Source organism: Poecilia mexicana, unplaced genomic scaffold (genome assembly GCF_051168715.1).
Source record: "Poecilia mexicana isolate PSO_F unplaced genomic scaffold, ASM5116871v1 scaffold_10, whole genome shotgun sequence".
Taxonomy (NCBI): Eukaryota; Metazoa; Chordata; class Actinopteri; order Cyprinodontiformes; family Poeciliidae; genus Poecilia; species Poecilia mexicana.
In genome coordinates this window covers 32,386,902-32,405,766 of record NW_028263379.1, presented here as the reverse complement: position 1 = coordinate 32,405,766, position 18,865 = coordinate 32,386,902, and the positions used below count along the sequence as shown (strand labels likewise).

General features: G+C 44.9%; 1 protein-coding gene across 1 annotated transcript; it reads left to right on the top strand.

The window, feature by feature from the left end:
• Positions 1 to 13,258: 13,258 nt before the first annotated feature.
• On the top strand, positions 13,259 to 16,695 carry LOC148157529 (uncharacterized). Its single transcript, XM_088009208.1, has 5 exons — positions 13,259 to 13,696; positions 13,797 to 13,902; positions 14,023 to 14,297; positions 14,380 to 14,551; positions 14,709 to 16,695. Exons 1-5 carry the CDS (start codon positions 13,259 to 13,261, stop codon positions 16,685 to 16,687), a joined length of 2,970 nt encoding a protein of 989 aa, XP_087865334.1. The 3' UTR covers positions 16,688 to 16,695.
• The last annotated feature ends 2,170 nt before the right edge of the window (positions 16,696 to 18,865 follow it).

Below are 18,865 nucleotides of genomic sequence, written 5' to 3'. Positions count from 1 at the left end.
AGCGATTGTCTGATTTCTCTTTTGTCTTTGGTAAAAAAAAAATAAAAAAAAACACGAGATATTTCTCCTGCTAATGTTGTATTTACCCAGAATGCCCTGTGCTCTAGTCCACTTCCTGCTTTTGGAGTGGTTTCCAAAAGCAGGAATCGCATTTGAATACATATGTGGCGTTCACATACGCAAGGTCAACCGCACCTACCATCAAGGTCAACTACAACTAGCATCAAGATCAACCGCACCTAGCATCAGGGTCAACAAGGTCAACCGCACCTAGCATCAAGGTCAACCACACCTAGCATCAAGGTCAACTGCACCTAGCATCAAGGTCAACCGCACCTAGCATCAAGGTCAACCGCACGTAGCATTTGGTCAACCGCACCTAGCATCAAGGTCAACTGCAACTAGCATCAAGATCAACCGCACCTAGCATCAGGGTCAACAAGGTCAACCGCACCTAGCATCAAGGTCAACCACACCTAGCATCAAGGTCAACTGCACCTAGCATCAAGGTCAACCACATCTAGCATCAAGGTCAACCGCACCTAGCATCAAGGTCAACCGCACCTAGCATTTGGTCAACCGCACCTAGCATCAAGGTCAACTGCACCTAGCATCAAGGTCAACCACACCTGGAATGAAGGTCAACCGCATCAAAGTCGACTGCACCTAGCAATAGGATCAGTCATACCTCACTAAGATGGGGATTTCTGTGGTCTCCTGACTCAGAGTTGCTCTCTACATCTGTCTCGATCACTAAGCTGGGACTGCTTGGACTCCTTGGCAGGAAATTTAAGACTAAGAGCTCTCTGAGGGGACCGAGAGTCTTTGGAAAAAACGGGCCCTTATCTTAAGATGTGGGGTGGCTCAAATCAGTAACGGTATGTTCTCCAGGTAAGCACTGTACAGGTGGACCTGTACAGTGGCCTGAACCAGGAAGTAACCTTGAGGTGTATGATCTAAGTAATGTGGATTTTTAAAGCACCCAACATAAGACGGTACAATCTGGCAACTGCTGTAGAGTCCTGATAGTCGTCTTATATACTGAAGGTAGCGAGACGTGCAAGTTGTTTGTAGATTGAAATGAAAACAAACTTCATGTATTCTGAAGGAAGGAACTGACCACTGTGCTGCCCACTATCCATTAGGCTTTAGACATTGTTTTCAGATTAGTAAACCCAACTGACTGGCTTTTTTAATATTTTCATTAGCACAAAGTTTAATCATCTAAGTGTTGTACACACACCTTGAGGCTGGCCTAAGTGCAAATGTATTTGTATCAAACTCCCCCTCACCTGCAGGCTGGCCTATTGATAAAGCCACTAATTGCCTTCCTGAGCTGAATCGTCTGCTGGGTTCCCACATGACCGTCCAGCAAATATGTTGTAATGAGGCTGAGTGCTGAGGCGACACAATGAAATGTTCATTCAGGTCCCATGCGGAACTACATTTAGATCCCAGACACTTTAGCAGTCCCTGCTCAGTGTGATTCTTCAACACAACACAATGTTGACTGTTAGAATTACTTCAGGACTCTTTGACATTGTTAGAAGAGAGTAAAGTAACTTTTTACTGATTTTAGGTATATTAAGCTGAAATTAGGCATATTTTAGAAATCTATACCAGCTTTGAATTGTTACTGTCTTTTTTTTTTCTAAGGTGAAAATCAGTATGGCAACCAGCCATGTTGATGCAAATGAGCCACATAATCCATGTCATTGTTATACAGTATGTTGGGGTTTAGAAGATGATTAATTGGTAGTTATGTTGTACTGTAAGTTCAAAGTTAAACTGGCCTTTTGTGTCCATATTCTTTTGTTAGTCTTCTATCTTCTTACTTATCAGCTTTACAAAGAATAAAAGACTTACTTCAATGAGATCAGACTCAGACCAGAAGCAAACCGAAGTCATTCTTTTGGACACAGACTGAGACCACTGCAGAAAGTGGGTCTCAGTCTGGCTTCTTGGTTCACACCAGGGTATGATTGAGTGTGTTCAGACCAGCAGAAAAGGTCCAGACTAACAGGGGAAAAAAAACTTTGCTCTGGTTAAAGCGGACCAAATGTGTCAGGTGTGAATGGACCCTTACAAAGTCTCCAACTGGCAGCTTCCTGCTGCTAAATGAGAATAACTGCCTTACATTCCCAATTCTGATCTTTAAAAAGAAAAATGTTTTAACACATCAATTAATTCACAAATAAAATAGATGACACTGCATGACAAAAAATATGTTTTTATGCATCTCACAAGCACTTAAAATAAAAAAAAAAATAGACATGACTGTGTTATTTTGCTTCCAATTAATTAGTCAGACATTTTTGGAGAATTGTCACCTTCCTAAAATAATGGTCTAATTTTTTTGGCCCAAAGATGATTTAAGCAAAACATAAAAAAATACAATAAAATGTTGGCAAAAATGACTTCAACCATTATTTAGGAAGGTGACAGTATTTTAGCTTTTTTTCCCCTTTCAAAGGGATCTTAGAAAACCTGATCATCCTAAAGCTACAAGGAGCCTTGGCTCGTCAGAAGCAAAATATAAACAAATGATGTCTGATGAAATAATAATAAATAAAAAAAAAAACAATTCCCCACAGTACAGTAAACCAGTATGGATCATTTTCATTCATCTTTTAAAGTGTCCCTGCTGAAAAAGAACATCTCCTTAACCTGAATTTCATAGTCCTTTTAGTGTACAAAGCAGTGATTACTCATCTCATTGCCGACTGATTGAAAATGTTTCTGAATGCTCAGGAGGACGAACAGAAAACGTGTTCCCAGAAGAAGAGCTACTGAAAGGGAAAAGATGCCAGTTTCATTTAGGTTTGAAGATTCTTGTCTCTATAGCTTGCTAAAACATACTTGGGGTGTGTAATATTATAACCAACCTGTTTAAAACACTGTGAAAATACAAGACACTGTTTAGAAGAGATAAAACAAGATCTTTAGCATCCCTGTCACACTGACTCAGTTAATAAAAGTTTATTGCTGGGTGCTTAATATAATATAGCACATGAAGATGTACAAAATAATATTCTATTTTGCTTTGCTCTCCGGTGTAATTGGAACACCCGGTTTTAAAGGTCAGTGTGAGGCTTTTTTGGTGAAACATTTAGATCTCTTCATATTCGTCTTCGGTCTTCCATCTTGAACTTTAAGGAGCAGAGTGCGCACAGAAACAAGTCAGAGAGCTATATTTACCTGCAAAGTCATGCAGCAATAGATCTACAATCTTGTAGTGAAAGGTCACTGATTTTCAGTTTGTAGGTATAATTTTAGATAAACACTGTTCACTGATCTAAGTATTGGGGCAAACATGATTTTATTGCTCTAAAACATTCTGTGTTCGAGTCCCAGCTGAGGTCCTGCTGTTTGGAGTTTGCTTCTTCTACCCGTTCATGCCTGGGTTCTTAGGTAATCTCTCTAAATTTCCAGTGGTAGCTACTTTCTTGCAACAAGAGACTGTATCCATTCTGAAACTAACTACTGATCTGATTAATTACACACTGGCAGTGTTAACTGAGCAACCTGCACTAGCAAATTCTAATGCAAGTTAGCAATAAGAGACTAACTTGCATTAGCTTTGGAGAGGCTAGTGACTAGCATGCCTTTATGGTCTGCTGTGTTAGCGTGGACATGCTAGCACCAGCCTTGGATATGTTGGCATTAGTCTCGGACAGGCTGGCTACTAGCATGCCTAACCTGGTCTGATGTCCATTAGCATAGCTAGGCTAGCGTCAGCCTAGGACAAGCTGGAATTAGCATCGGCAAGGCTAGCAACTAGCCTGGGGTGGTTTAAATATTTTACTGACTTCCTCTTGTACAGGTTTGTGACGCACATTTACCTCCAGCGTCACAGGAGGTCTGGTCATGTGACCTTTCACACTAGATACATGAAATTTATATTGCTTAGAGTAGGCACTCTATTATTTGATTTTAAAACTTCAATTAGCTGCCAAAAGTCAAAATAATTCTTTTAGAGTTTCCAGAAGTTAGTAAAAATGTTTGGCAACAATTGTTGCTGGTGGGATTAAATGGGTCAGTGCTACCTGTTGTCTCTGTGCCTTAGTCAGATCCTTGTCTTATGTCATTGTTGGCATCATAGTCTGTGAGTGTGTCAGTCGTATGTTAGTCGTCACAGAAGAACTGGTTAAGTTCTGTGTTGGCGTCAGCTCCCATTATCAGTCTTAACTCTACAACTGCTACCGGTGTTAAGCGCTAGCTTTGTTCTCTGCCGTGCTGCCCGTTTACTGGACTGTCAAGCTGTTCATTAAAATTCTTCATCACCATCATCACAACCTGCGTTCTCATTCACCTCACCTCATTCACCTCACCTCCACCACTCCACTTCATGACAGTGACTTATCACATTAGGTTTATAAACCCACATATTCAGCTCAGCTCAGTCATTTGTACATGTAGAGAAAAAAAAAACAAAGTATCACTGAATTAAATGTTGACTGTTCCTCTGATTCTCCAAACCACGCTTTTCAAAACCAAATGCTAATGCACTTAAATTAATCTTATGTCGATTCACCCTGTTCCAAATATTTTGATTAATATGAATAATATATTGCTTGAAAGCACAGAATAAGATGGCAGAATGTTTTCAAGATCATTATGCTCTCATTCTTAACCCTACATGGCACAGCTCTGATATTCACTTTGCTCCCTGAACCAAAAAAAAAATCTTGGTAAAATTGTCTCTGTTTGATCAAGTTGCTTTGTTCTTGACAACATCAAATGTAAGGGAAGCCAAGGGTGAAATTAGAAAAGACAGTAAAGAAAAACACCTCCGTCTTACATCAAAATGTGTATAAAAACTTTAAAAAAAATACAATGTGAGGAGTGCACTATGCCACATATCCACAAAACAATCAAATAATCCACTCAGATAATTAAACACACACACACGCGCGCGCACACACGCACACGCACGCGCGCGCACACACACACACACACACATATATATATATATATATATATATATATATATATATATATATATATATATATATATATATATATATATATATATATATAAAAAAATTAAAAAATAATTCCCTTCTCACCCTCCGTGGGTGGTCTTTTTCATCCTCTGAGCTCGGGTCCTCTACCAGAGGCCTGGGAGCTTGAGGTCTTCTGCGCAGTATCTTGGCTGTGCCTAGAACTGCACATTTCTGGACTGAGATGTCTGATGTTGTTCCTGGGATCTGTTTTAGCCACTGCTCCAGTTTGGGGGTGACTGCCCCGAGGGCCCCGATGACCACAGGCACCACTTTGGTCTTCACCTTCCATTCCTTTTCCGGTTCCTCTCTGACGCCCTGGTATTTCTCCAGTTACTCATGCTCCTTTTTCCTGATGTTGTAGGCACTTGGTATTGCTACATCCATATATATATATATAAACTTTTAAATCTTTAATGAACCAGTCTTTACACATGATTACATTAGCCCAAGCAGATTTATATTCACACCAGGAAAAGCGCACAGAGGAAGGGTTCAATCCAGGAATTAGATTCCAAACATCTTCTGACCATTCAAAGACTATCTCATCAGTCAACCAGCAACTTCTACTCTTCATCATTACCTTACCAGCTAGAGGTGCATGGCCTTGTTGTAAAGGATGTCACGAAAACAGGTGTGAACAAAAGTATTGGGTCAGCCTTTAAATAATTGAATTCAGGTGTTCTAAATCCTCCACCGAGACATGTGGACTTCCTCTGCGGATGTACCTTGCAGGAGCTCACTGCCTGCCATGAAATATACTAAATGCTAAATGTTCCATTGTAGGCTGTGTAATGTGACATTGGAACTAATCGCAACAATATCGACTCAAGGAGTAGTAGGGCCTGGTATAATCTCAGAGCACAGTTTGCAGAGACCAGCACCAACACCAGAGCCATCAGGTACAGATCTCTGAACTTTATGTGACCTTCAGAGTTCCTCAAGAACAGAGCACTGAGAGCTTCATGGGATGAGTTTCCATGGCTGAGCAGCTGCTTTCAAGTCCTACGTCACCAGGTGCCATGTACAGCGACCGATGCAATGGCGTAAAGCATGCCACTAATGAACTCTAGATAGTTGGGAGAGTGACAGTACATCCTTTCTGTCTGGTAATCAAATGGGTGACTCTGTGTTTGGCAGCTACCAGGGGAAAAGATCATTTTCTGGTGCAAAGCGAGTTACGGAGTTGGGGTTCAGCAGCTGGACTCGGCCCTTTAGTTCCATAGCAAGGACCTTGTATTGCTGCAACATACTAAGGGGTTAAGTACACTGTCATGCTTCCAGCTTACTGGGAAGCGTTTGGGAATCCCCACTGATGAAACATGACTGCACATCAATGCACAAAGCACGGTTTATAAAGACATGGATGAGTGAGTTTTGTTTAGGAAATTAACTGGTCTGTACTCAGTTCTGTTCCCAGACCGATATAACTGCTTTGGGATGGATATAAACACTGTGAGTCAGGCTTTTTCATCAAATATCATCACATGACCTCACAAATATGAAACAATAGTGTATATGTGCAGTCTGATAAAGTGCTTAATCAGACTGCACATATCCACACTGCGAAGCCTCAGTCAACTATTCCCCTTCTGCCCCCCTCATGTTGTTGTATAATGGATGGTTGTAGTGGAACTGCAATTTTGTTGTCTTTCTGACAATGACAGTAAAATTCGTCTGATTCTGACTCTGATTAGTATTTCAGTGTTAACAGCTTTTATCAAAAGGTTTTGAGCAGATCAGCAACATTTCAAGTTTTCCTGAAGAAGATTTCAGGAGTCTCTGAGAATCCTCAGAGCACTTTTCCTGCTGTACAACAGATCCTCACCATTGTCCTATGGGGCTCTTAGAGTTATTTGTACTTGAGCTTCTTAGAAAACAAAGTCTCTACTGATCCTGTTTTATAGTCCCTTTGGAGTCCCACTCCCAAGTAAGGTGTAGAGAGATTTGCACTCTGAGGAATCTGAATCCTATTCTTTTCCTTTACTGGTTTATTGGTTTATTGGTTGTTGATCCTGACAGCTCTGTGTTCACATTGTAACTTCCAGAAATTCACTTTGTTTTATCCATGTTAAGCCCTGGGTTTCTGTCTCTGCTTCAGCCTTCCAGTTATTTGATTTTCTTGCTGAATATTTATCCCTTATTTTCATGAGTTTGGTCAAAGTGTGTTACCAGCAGTACCATATGCAAATTTGATGATTAGGATTTTCTTATGCTTAAAACCCCTAGAACCCGACGGACCCACCGGTGGGTCCAGCTGCCACGGGACCTCGGCTCGCTCTGTAAACAAAGGCTCCACGTGCCTTTAAATTTTTTTTTATTTTTTATTATCCGCTAAAAGAGGCTTTGATCTTTCAAAAACTATTCCGCATAAAGGTTTTGCCCAAAATGTTAAGTTTAAATTTATTTATACCCCCTGAGGGTATAAGAGGTTAAATACAGATTCCTGTGTTTTAAGAGTGTAAACAGCAGTGGACTGAACACAGAACCTTGAGGGATCCCACTGCCCAGTGCAATGAAGTCTGAGACTTTTCCAATGAGGAATCCATTGCTAGTGAAGAAGTTGGGAGTGTTCAAGCCAAGTTGGAGAAGTTTCTTGAAGGGAAAGCAAAGAACAAGCTGAACATAAACATGAACATCTAATTTGGATTTACTGTATATTGGACACAGCTTACGAAGATCTTCACATGGCCTAAACTTTAAATACTGTTGGAATCAACAAACCAGTGCAGATGATGGCATATGCTACCCTGTGGCAAACTCAGATAATGAACTTAAGACCTGATTTGGATTTATAGACACAATATAACTGTATTAAAAAACAATTTATCTGAAATGCAGTCATCTAGAAACAGAACCATGAGAATGCTGCGCCCCTTCGTTCTTGTCTCCAGATTGGAGATTAATGTCTCTGACTCAGGGAAGCAGAGCACAGAGGAAATTTTGCATTAAGCTTGTCATCATGTAAATACCAATGATCATGCTGTAATATCTAAGCAACAATCATCCAAAGTGTTGCAGCTGCACTATGGTTCCTTTTATTGCACTTTCAATCTTTCCCCTAAATGCTGCAAACACAGGCTTTAATAATTCACCTGAGCGTACATGATCATTAAAATTTTTGCTTTCTCTCTGGAGTAATGACCAGCTTCCCCTTCTCACTGTTTGAATGCTTTGGAGAGCCACTCTGAAATCTTTGCAGTCTCCTCTGCACACACTTACAGGCCAACACTGCAGGTTAAATGCCAGCAGAAAAATAAATGTGTCCCATCCATCAAATATTGACTTCACGACTCACATTATTGGGTAAGTCCTGAATTTTAAGAAGGCTGCATTATCGATCACGCACTAAGTCTCTTTCAGGTCACAAGGAGAAGTCTATACACTGTAGTATTATTATTTTTGAAGAGACAGCCTCCAGTTGACAATCATATCATAACTTTAATAGATTCTGCATGATTGAAAAACATCCTAATCTTTTACTGCACTGTTGTTGAGGAGTCACTGTGCTGATGTGCTTTAACAAGCTACATGCCAAAAACACTGAAGACATTCTGGAAATTTAGCATTTTTAGAAAATATCAACGGTTCTTTCTTTTGCATGGCATAAATTGTCAAATTTAATTATTTCTACAAGATGAATATTTCATTGAAAATCTTGTTGCACTTTGCTCACAGCTGCAATACTTTTCACATCCAGAGGAGCAAAAAGTGGGTATGCAGCGAATGCAACGCATAGGGGCGCAGCACCAGAGGGGGCGCCAAAACCCCGTCTGGAGGGGGCGATGCGCTGATTATGTTTTCCCATACACTTCAGCGCGCCTCACGCTCCTTCACCGCTCGCACATAACGGGGTAAATGTAGCGATTTTTACACTTCACGTATCGACGCCTCGGGGGGTGTTGGTGAGTGTCGCTCCTTCACCCAGATGTTCCTTTCCGGAGCGGGGGGGCTGCCGATTTATGTTTTCGCATCCACCTGAATAATGTGTAGTTGCGCCACTGTTCACATCCCTTGGTAGCATGGAGTATTTTGCCAAGTCAAGCCAACCCATGGTCTACTCATCCTTATAGCCTTGTATAACACAGAGGAACAGCACTGCCACTTTATTTTATAGTTATGTGAAAAAGGACCCAAATTGCATAGAGAAATCAAATAAGATTTAGAAACCGGATGATGTTATTGAATTAATAACCGATGTTGGAGTTCTTCACAAAGCAAACTGACTTGGCAGCTCAGTTTTTCAAATGTTGTTATTTCTCTGTCCAGGGGAAGAAAGCAAAGGTCAATCCCTGCCTTTTGTCCTGGTTTATGGATTGTGACCAAAAGAATGAGAGTCTAGATAAAAGCAACGGAAATAAGTTTGGACTCAGCCTCAGAGCTAAGCTCAGGAGGTCCTTGTTCCATCGGGAGGCACAAATTAGAGCCTCTGCTCCTCTGTAGTTGAATTGCTTCGGGTTTCTGATCAGGATTTCTCCTGGCCTCCTTCCCTTCGAAGTTTTTCGGGCAATCCCTGATAGGAGAAGACCCAAAACTTGCTGAACCAACTATAAATCCTTTCTGGCCTGAGGTAATGCCTTGGGATCCCCCCTAATGAGCTACAGAGTGTCACTAAGAAAAGAGGCACCTGGGTTTCCCTCTTGGTTTCCCCGACAACCGGATCTTGTGGAGGTGAAAGGCAATGGACGGATGTTATGACCAGTGTGGAAAAGACACATTTTCTGTATAAGTCTACACAGGGACAAATTAACCACATTAATTCGGGACTTAAGAGAAAACAATGCAGGTTCATTTCTCAAAGTCATACATGTTATTCATTCATTTAATTAGCTAGCTAAATATTTAGTTACACAATAGTTAGCATACTAAATATTTATCTTCAAGCTAGTTAGCAAACTAAATCTTTAGCTAAAAACATATTTAGCAAGCAACCTAAATTCTTCTGCTCTTTCGAAGAAGGAGGACGCACTTTCTCTGTCTCCCTGCCCTCCCTCTCTTCCCTGCTCAGCGTCTGTGTCCTGTGTTTTCAGAGTCTTTCTTTTGAATAGCTTCTGAAGTTGCAAATTATGGATCTGGTCAGCTGGTCTCTCAATGCAATTGATATTTTTTTTTCCACTGGAAAACAGGGTAAAGGGGAACTCTTGTATCCCGACGGGACATTCTTTGCTGAATATACGATGGATTCTACATGGAAGTGGAAGACCGGGTGTCTGACGATGCTGTCAGTCGAGGATGTTGAAGATGTGTACATGATTGGATTCATGATAACAGGTTTTCTGCTTAAGGGAGTTGGCGGATACCTGGGTCATTGGAAATTTTGGAAGATACTGGCGGCAGTTTTGGCAACTTCGAGGCTGCCGGGTATGGTTGATGGGTGCGATCCTGGAACAGGACCGTGGCCGGGCAGTGGATCTCGAACTCAGAATGGATATGGCGTGACCTTGGATAACGTTGTTCACTTGGATCAGGTGGGAGACCCTAAATTTGGCTGTTTGGATTTGCCATTGAGAAGCACCAGCGAGACTTTCAAGGCAGGCAGTAAACTGATGTCAGCCTGACCTAAACAAATTATTGCTATCAGAATCTGGCTCCCCGGGCTGGCCTTGGCTGGCCAGCTATCCTCCCCTGATTGTTATGTCTAAAGAAGGCTCTGTTTTGCTGCCCCCCCCCTCCCTGAGGACATCTGTGGTCCTGAACTGTTTACACTGTGTGTGAACCCGACATCATATTCACAGACAATCACGGACAAATCGCATGCTTCAGTTAGGGTTCATGGTCTGACACACACATAACTCACATGAGACCCATATGCACGTCACACCTCCTCCTTGTACCTGACTTGTTTTGTCTATATGTGTTTACATGTGCTTAGGTGCCGAGGGTTTTTTTCTTCATCTTAAGCTCTGCCCTGCAAAGAGCAGAATGTGAGACAGGCTGTCTTTTTCCTCTGCTTACCTGATGTTTTTTTCTTATTTTTCCTATTTCCTCCTGCAAGGGCGGCACCTGACGGGCTGCGAGGCCTCAGCCAACTATCCCCCTGTCCCATTCCCTCCTCCCTCATGTTGTTGAGTGATGGATGGTTGTAACTGAAACTGCATTTTTGTTGTCTTTCTGACAATGACAATAAATTCTTCTGATTCTGATTCTGAAATAACTAGCTCCAAACTTAATATTTAGCCACCAAGCTATATATTTAGAATGCTAACTAAATACTTAGTCTGAAGCTAAAAATGTAGCTAACTACATATTAGGTTTGGAATTAAATTTTCAGTTTGCTAACCAAATATTAAGTTTGGAGCTAAAACTATACGTTTAGCCCCAGTTACATAATTTAGCTTCAACCTACATATTTAGCTAGCAAGCCAAATATTTAGCTCCAAGCTAAATACTATAAATAGTTTTTAGTCAAATACTGTATGTATATTTAGCTTGCTAAATAAATATTTGCTTTGAAATTGTGACATTTATGACTTTGAAGAATGAACCCTCATTCTTTGTCTCTTATGACAGGCCAGTGAACCCAAATTATTAGTTTTTGGCTTTGTAACTTTTCAAAGTGCCTATATCAAAGATGCCACCAACTTATTCAGTCTCCATGACATGTAAATATAAAGTGCAGATGGCTGCACTGAGAGGTCCTACTCAACCAGCATTTCAGTCTTTTGAATAATTATGCTGATTCTATTCCAGAAATCTTGGCTACATGACAACCCCCACACTTGTCAATGCTGTCTATTGACATTGGCTAATGGAAATCGGCCAGCTCTAGATTAGTACATACAGTACATTCAGCTCTGCTTCATACATCCCAGCAGAAAGATGGGAAAAAAATAAATAAATACAGTCACGAAACAATCCGCACTAAATAAGTCTGAGTGACATTCCTGCATTGTAACTTTGTGTCTTCATCAGGTGGATTAATGACTCCTAATACATTGAACCTCTGATTTTTGCATTCACAATGCAAAAGAAAAAAATATTGCAAACTGTTAATAATTAGAAATGATAGTTTAGCTTACTAACCCTAGAACAAACATGGAAATCAATGTTTCAAGAAATTATTTTTGAAGAAATACGTTGGAACTGATTAAGTTTAACTTCATCAGTCATCCATCCTTCCATCCATTTTCTTACTCCCTAGTCCCTTAGTGGGACTAGGGACTAGGGAGTAAGTCCCTAGTCCCACTAGGGACTTACTCCCTAAGTCCCTTAGTGGACTTAGGGAGTCCACTAAGGGACTCCCTAGTCCCTTAGTGGGACTAGGGAGGGTTGCTGGTGTCTATCTCCAGCTAACGTTCCGGGCGAGAGGCGGAGTTCACACTGGACAGGTCGCCAGTCTGTCGCAGTCTTTATCAGTCAAATAACCCAAATTATACTGTCTTGTGTTTATAGCATTTATTCTTTTTACTCTACAAGGCAAAAAATAGTTTTGGTGGATTTTTTCTGCTGTGAAAAATTTCAGAAAATTTCTAAGATTTTCTTTTGGAAAACGAGTACTAAATCTCAGTTCTATTTCATCCCTACTGACCGCCAGAGGGCGGTGCTGAAAGCACTGAATGTTCCTTTCACGCATGCGCTGTTCGAGCAATAATGTCAACAGAGTCACACCTGTGACACATCGGATGATCAATCAGAGGCTATATAGCATGACGTCATCCGAGGCTCTGTTCCTCTTTTCTTCTTGCGTGCGGTTCGTTTCGTATGGCATCAGCCTTTTGGTTTTCTGAATCTTTTGCCGTCGTTGGACGCCCGACTGCCTGTTGGCCGGAGTTGCGGGGTATCGCCCTCCGAGGGCTGCGACGGATCTTCATTTAAGGAACTGTTTGTTGGTGATGACAGCGTTTCCGCCTCCTCTCCCAACTCACAGCTTAGCCCTACTGTGTTTGTAAACCTGTTGGAGTTTAGCTAACGGTGTTGGCCTTTCTAAGTTTGACGGTTTGCTTTAATTGGTGACGGTAGCGTCTCACCCCCTCTCCCAATTTTAGCTACCTTGTAAGCGGTTTGTTAATACTTTGATTGGTGACGGGAACTTTTTTTTTTTTTGTTCCTTCTCGTCCTATACTGGACGTTGCTGACCGCGTCTGCCTGCAGTTGGTCTGCTGGTCTTTTCTGTAATTGGTGATGGTAGCGTCTCGCCCCCTCTCCCAATTTCAGCCAATTTTGTGATCGTAGCTGATTCTTTGTTTGCTGCTTAATTGGTGACGGCAGCGTTTTCGCTCCCCTCTCCCAGTTTAGTTTTTTCCTTTATTCTGGACATGGACAGCTCCCACTGTTGTTCGGATTGTGGAGCTGTGCTTCAGGCAGATGATGGTCATGACCTGTGCCCTGCCTGCCTCGGGCATGATCACCTGGTTGAGGCCCTGTCGGATAATCCCTGCATGAATTGCAGCTACATGCCCCATGCAGTGAAGGTGGCTCGACTGGCCCAGTTACGCCCCGAGTGTGGACATGACCTTCCACCTTCTGGGCAAGTGGCCGTACCTAGGCGCTCTAAGCGCAGGACTGAGGCCACAGCCTCTGTGGCTCCTCCTAAGAAGAAGCGAGCTAAGTCTGACCAGGGTCTTTCCACAAGGGTTGAACGGTTGTCTGCAGAGTTGGCGGAGATGAAATCCCTTTTTCAGGCACGTCAGGTGGAGGCTCCCCTGACTGGGTTCCCTTCCCCACCTATGCCAGAGTTGGCTGTGGAGGACGATGTGCTGTCTTTGGCTGCCTCTGCCTTCTCACTTTGGGAATGAGAAAGAGGAGGCACAGTCGTCTCGCGCTTCGGAGACTGGCTCACACTCTTCATCTCAGAGTGCAGCTAGTGGGGCTGGTGACAGCTCAATACGAGACATCATGCGTATGGCCTTGAGACAACTGCAGCTGGATGTCCCGCAAGAGGTGGACTCCGCTCCTGGCAGTGCCTTTTTCAGGCGTGGCTGAGGCCCTACTCCCTTTTCTGTCCCTCCATCGGAGGAGAACCTCAGGGAGTTGCATGCTTGTTGGCGGGACCCTAAAGCCTTTTCAAATCTCTCCCCAGATGGTCGAGTGTTAGCAGCTATGCATGAGTCGGTCAAGGCGGGCTTGGACCGCATGCCTGCGGTTGAACCTGCTGTTGCCTCGCTCATCGTGTCTCCAGATGAAGCACTGCGTGATGATGTTCGGTGCCCGCGGGCTCAATGTCGTATTACAGATGACTTCCTCTGTAAGGCGTATAATGCTGGAGCACGTGCCGGCCGCCTTGGCAATTCCTTGGCGCACCTCATGTTTGCCCTTTCTGCATCCCTTCAGGATACCAGTGGGGCAGATGCAGCTGTTGGCTTTAGCGATGCAGCGCTTCAGGCCTTTGCATTGATGTCCAGGGAGCTTGGGCGTGTGATTGTCTTTTCTGGTCCAGGCTCGCCGACAGGTCTGGCTGGCTCAGTCCACGTTGACTGAAACATGCCGTAGGACCCTCCGCAGTGTTCCTGTTGTGCCAGGGGAGTTGTTCGGTTCTGCTGCCTTAGAAGCGCTGGACCGAACCGTTCAGGCGTGGCAGACTAGAGAACAGCTTTCAGGCCTCAGCAGAGGTATGCCCCCTCCTCATCGTAATCCAGGGCGCCCAGCGGCTGGCCCCAGTATTCGGCCATTGCCTCAGGGTTCTGCTCGGCCTAGTGGGTCTTACCCTCGTCATGTAGAGCGGAGATCCAGCAGGGACTTTCGTGAGCTGGTCCGCCAACCGACCAGACACACCCGGGCCGCAGACGTTGGCCACCGCCCCCCCAGACCACCTAGGGGTCTGGGGGAGAGAAAGTGAGGCCACCAGGCCGGCCGTCGGATATTTTTCTCATCAGCAGCTCAGTTACTGGGCTGCTCTCGCTGTGGATCCATGGGTGGTTGCCACTCTGACCCATGGTTACCGGCTACAATTCCGACGGCGGCCTCACATCTCACACCGGGTCAGGGTGACCGTCATTGCCAACCCGGTGAAAGCGCAAGCCCTGGACCAGGAGCTTTCCGCCCTCCTGTCCAAGGGTGCAATCGAGGCAGTGGATCCTCTGCGGCAACCCAGAGGCTACTATTCAACGTATTTTCTCGTGCCAAAAAAGACGGGCGGATTTCGTCCCATTTTAGATCTCAGGGGACTCAATCAGTATTTAAAGGTCCTGCCTTTTCACATGCTCACGACGGCAGAGGTTTTGCGGGCTGTGACAAAGGGAGAATGGTTTACATCAATCGACCTTACAGATGCGTACTTTCATGTACCTATTGCGGCGGAACATCGTCGCTTTCTCAGGTTTGCCTATCGGGGTCGTCACTGGCAGTTCCGTGTGCTCCAGTTCGGCCTCTCACTGTCCCCGAGGGTGTTCACTCGGTGCGTGAAGGCGGCCCTCTCTCCTCTGCAGGCCCAAGGTATGAAGGTTCTGCCATACCTCGACGACTGGCTTCTCTGCGCCCCGTCTCGAGAGCAGGCATCTCGCGATGCGAGTCGCCTGCTCGCTCATATGTCCCGGTTGGGCCTCAGGGTGAACTTGGAGAAGAGCTGTCTGATTCCTTCACAGACAACCACTTTTCTTGGGGTGATTTTGGATTCTCCCTCCATGACAGCCTACCCATCTGTCCAGAGGGTGGATGGCATTCTCCGACTGGTGAGTCGATTCAGGCTGGGCAGGCGGCTTTCTTACATCGTCTTCCTGCGGCTGCTGGGCAAACTAACATCAGTTACTCGGGTTGTGCCCTTAGGTCTGCTGTCTTTGCGCCCTTTGCAGAGGTGGATCAACAGCTGGCGCCTGGATGCGAGACTACACAGGCATCGCAAACTTGTGGTAACGTGGTCATTTCTTCGTGCCCTGAGTCCATGGAGAGACAGGGCCTACTTGTCCAGGGGCGTGTCCATGGGGGTGGTTGTGTATCGCAGGGAGGTGGTCACGACAGATGCCAGCTCCATGGGATGGGGTGCTGTGTGGCAACACAGGGCGGTCCAGGGCCACTGGTGTCCACAGGATCGCTCCAAACATATAAATGTATTGGAGCTGCATGCTGTGCATTTGGCTCTCAGGCACTTTTTGCCCCACCTGCAGGGGAGACATGTCCTGATTCGGTCAGACAACACCTCTGTTGTCTACCACATCAACCACCAAGGTGGCACCAGGTCAGCACAGCTTCTGAAGGAGTCCCAGGATCTCCTGGAATGGGCGTCTGTTCACCTATCCACCCTGCAGGCGGTGTACTTGCCAGGGCTGCACAACCAGGTAGCAGACTCCCTTTCCCGACAGGCGCCGGCTCCGGGAGAGTGGTCCCTCCACGGCGATATAGTCCGCCTGATCTGGGACCTTTTCGGTCAGGCAGAGGTCGACCTGTTCGCCACGGAGGAGTCGACTCATTGTCCTCTATGGTTTTCCCTTACAGGGGCGGCAGGTGCGCTGGGCCAGGACTCCTTGGCCCATCCTTGGCCAAGAGTCCTCCTATATGCCTTCCCCCCCCTTTCCCTGATATGGCCGACTCTTCAGAGAGTTCTCGAGGAGGGCCACAAGATGTTGCTGGTGACTCCATATTGGCCGGCACGGCCATGGTTCCCTCTTCTACGGAGTCTGTGTCACGGTGTCCCATGGTGTCTTCCGACCAGGAGGGATTTACTGTCTCAGTTGGGGGGTCAGATATGGCATCCCGACCCTCAACGCCTCCGGCTGTGGGTGTGGCCACTGGGAGACTTGAACAGCAGCTGACTGGGTATTCAGGTCCTGTCAGGCACACTATTTTGAGTGCCGGGGCATTCTCCACTCGTCAGCAATATGATAACAGATGGCGTCTGTTTTCCCGGTGGTGCTCTGCCCACAATACTGATCCAGTAACCTGTCCGGTTCCCACTGTTTTGGAATTTCTTCAGTCGCTTCTTGATGAGGGACGCTCTCCTTCTACGCTTAAGGTATATGTAGCGGCTATATCATCTTGTCATGCTGACGTTGATGGCTGTACAGTGGGGAGCCATAAGCTGGTTTCTCTTTTGTTGCGTGGTGCTCGTAGGCTGCACCTGCCAACAATTCCGCGAGCACCAGTTTGGGACCTGTCCTTGGTCCTCAGTGCTCTGTGCCGCCCTCCATTTGAGCCTTTGGTTCATACAGACCTCAAATGGGTGTCATGTAAAACGGCTTTTTTATTGGCTATTGTCTCCGCTAAGAGGGTCACAGTGAGCTACATGCTCTTTCTGTCAGCCCGTCATGTCTCAGATGGAGTTCAGATGGTTCTGGGGTTACCTTGTGGCCAAACCCGGCGTTTGTCCCTAAAGTGCTTTCTCGTTCTCATTGTAACCAACCATTGAGGTTGGGGCGTTTTCAGCCTACGTCAGGGGAAGCTGACGATAGTTCTGAGTTACTGTGCCCAGTGAGGGCACTGGAAGCCTATATTGCAGCCACTGCTGCTATAAGGCGCTCGGACCAGCTTTTCTTGTGTTATGGGGGCCCGAGATTAGGTTGTCCTCTGTCCAAACAGCGCCTCTCCCATTGGATCGTGGACGTCATCTGCCACGCCTACACTGCAGGGCATCGCCCCCGGCCAGTTGGCGTGAAGGCACACTCTACCAGGAGTGTTTCCACTTCCTGGGCAGCCTTGAGAGGGGTTCCACTGGAAGCTATATGTGCTGCGGCGTCATGGGCTTCTCCGAGCACGTTCACTAGATTTTACAATGTGAATGTGGCCTCCTCTCATTCTCTGGACCAGGTTCTTTTACAGGGGTCCTCTGGGTCTCCTCATTGAGGTATGTGCTCAGGATTCCTTGTGACATTGCTGGTATTAGTCATTCAGTGCTTTCAGCACCGCCCTCTGGCGGTCAGTAGGGATGAAATAGAACGAAGGTTACGTATATAACTACGGTTCTATGAATCCCGGATGACCGCCAGAGATTCTCTGTCACTCAGAATCCTTGCGTTTCGCGAGAAGATTCTGTAGGAACAGAGCCTCGGATGACGTCATGCTATATAGCCTCTGATTGATCATCCGATGTGTCACAGGTGTGACTCTGTTGACATTATTGCTCGAACAGCGCATGCGCGAAAGGAACATTCAGTGCTTTCAGCACCGCCCTCTGGCGGTCATCCGGGATTCATAGAACCGTAGTTACATACGTAACCTTCGTTTTAAAGGCTTATTGTTAAATAAAACAGAAAACATGTTCCAAAGTATGAATAAAATCCAAATCAGGGTCAGTAAAAGAAAATTTCTTTGTTCTTGCAGTATGTTCAGGTCACCTTGAGTCGAAATCTCAGACTTAAGTCAATGTCATATAAAATTCTCATGAGATTCAACTTGATCTCATCCATAAATAAAAGCTGACTGAGTGCTTCTCTTCAAATTTGGTATCCACCACTATGTCGGTACTAATTTTCATGTTGAATTCCTAATGAATTTTGAATAATGTTCCTTTTGTGGAATTTTACTGTCAATGAGTCACATGGTTCCTTAAGCTGAAATCCAGGCAGTGCCTCAGTTCTTCTGTTTGGTGATTGTTTTGTCAAACAGCAGTGGGTGCTTGGCACCTCTGGTGTTACTGTCAGTTCCTGTTTGGTCTCTGCTCTGGTATTGACCCATGTGTTTACTCATCTTGGCCACTATCATTTCTTAGAGACCCCGATGCTCTCCAGCTCTCCCTAAATGTGATTTTGTGTTGGACGGCTGCCACTTTTATATTGGGTCTGCTTTGTGAAGTTGTGGTAGTCAGCTCTTAGGTTTTACGCTACAGAGTGCTGATGTTATGTGAGCCCTCTTTCCAAGATGTACTTCTCCAGTATTACAGAGTACCAGCTCAGGGCAGATTGTGTGTTATTCCTGACATCTTCTTACCAGCATAAATGAGGCCATTTATTGCAGCCGAAAGTCAATGATTGACATTCTGTAAAGGACAGATATGA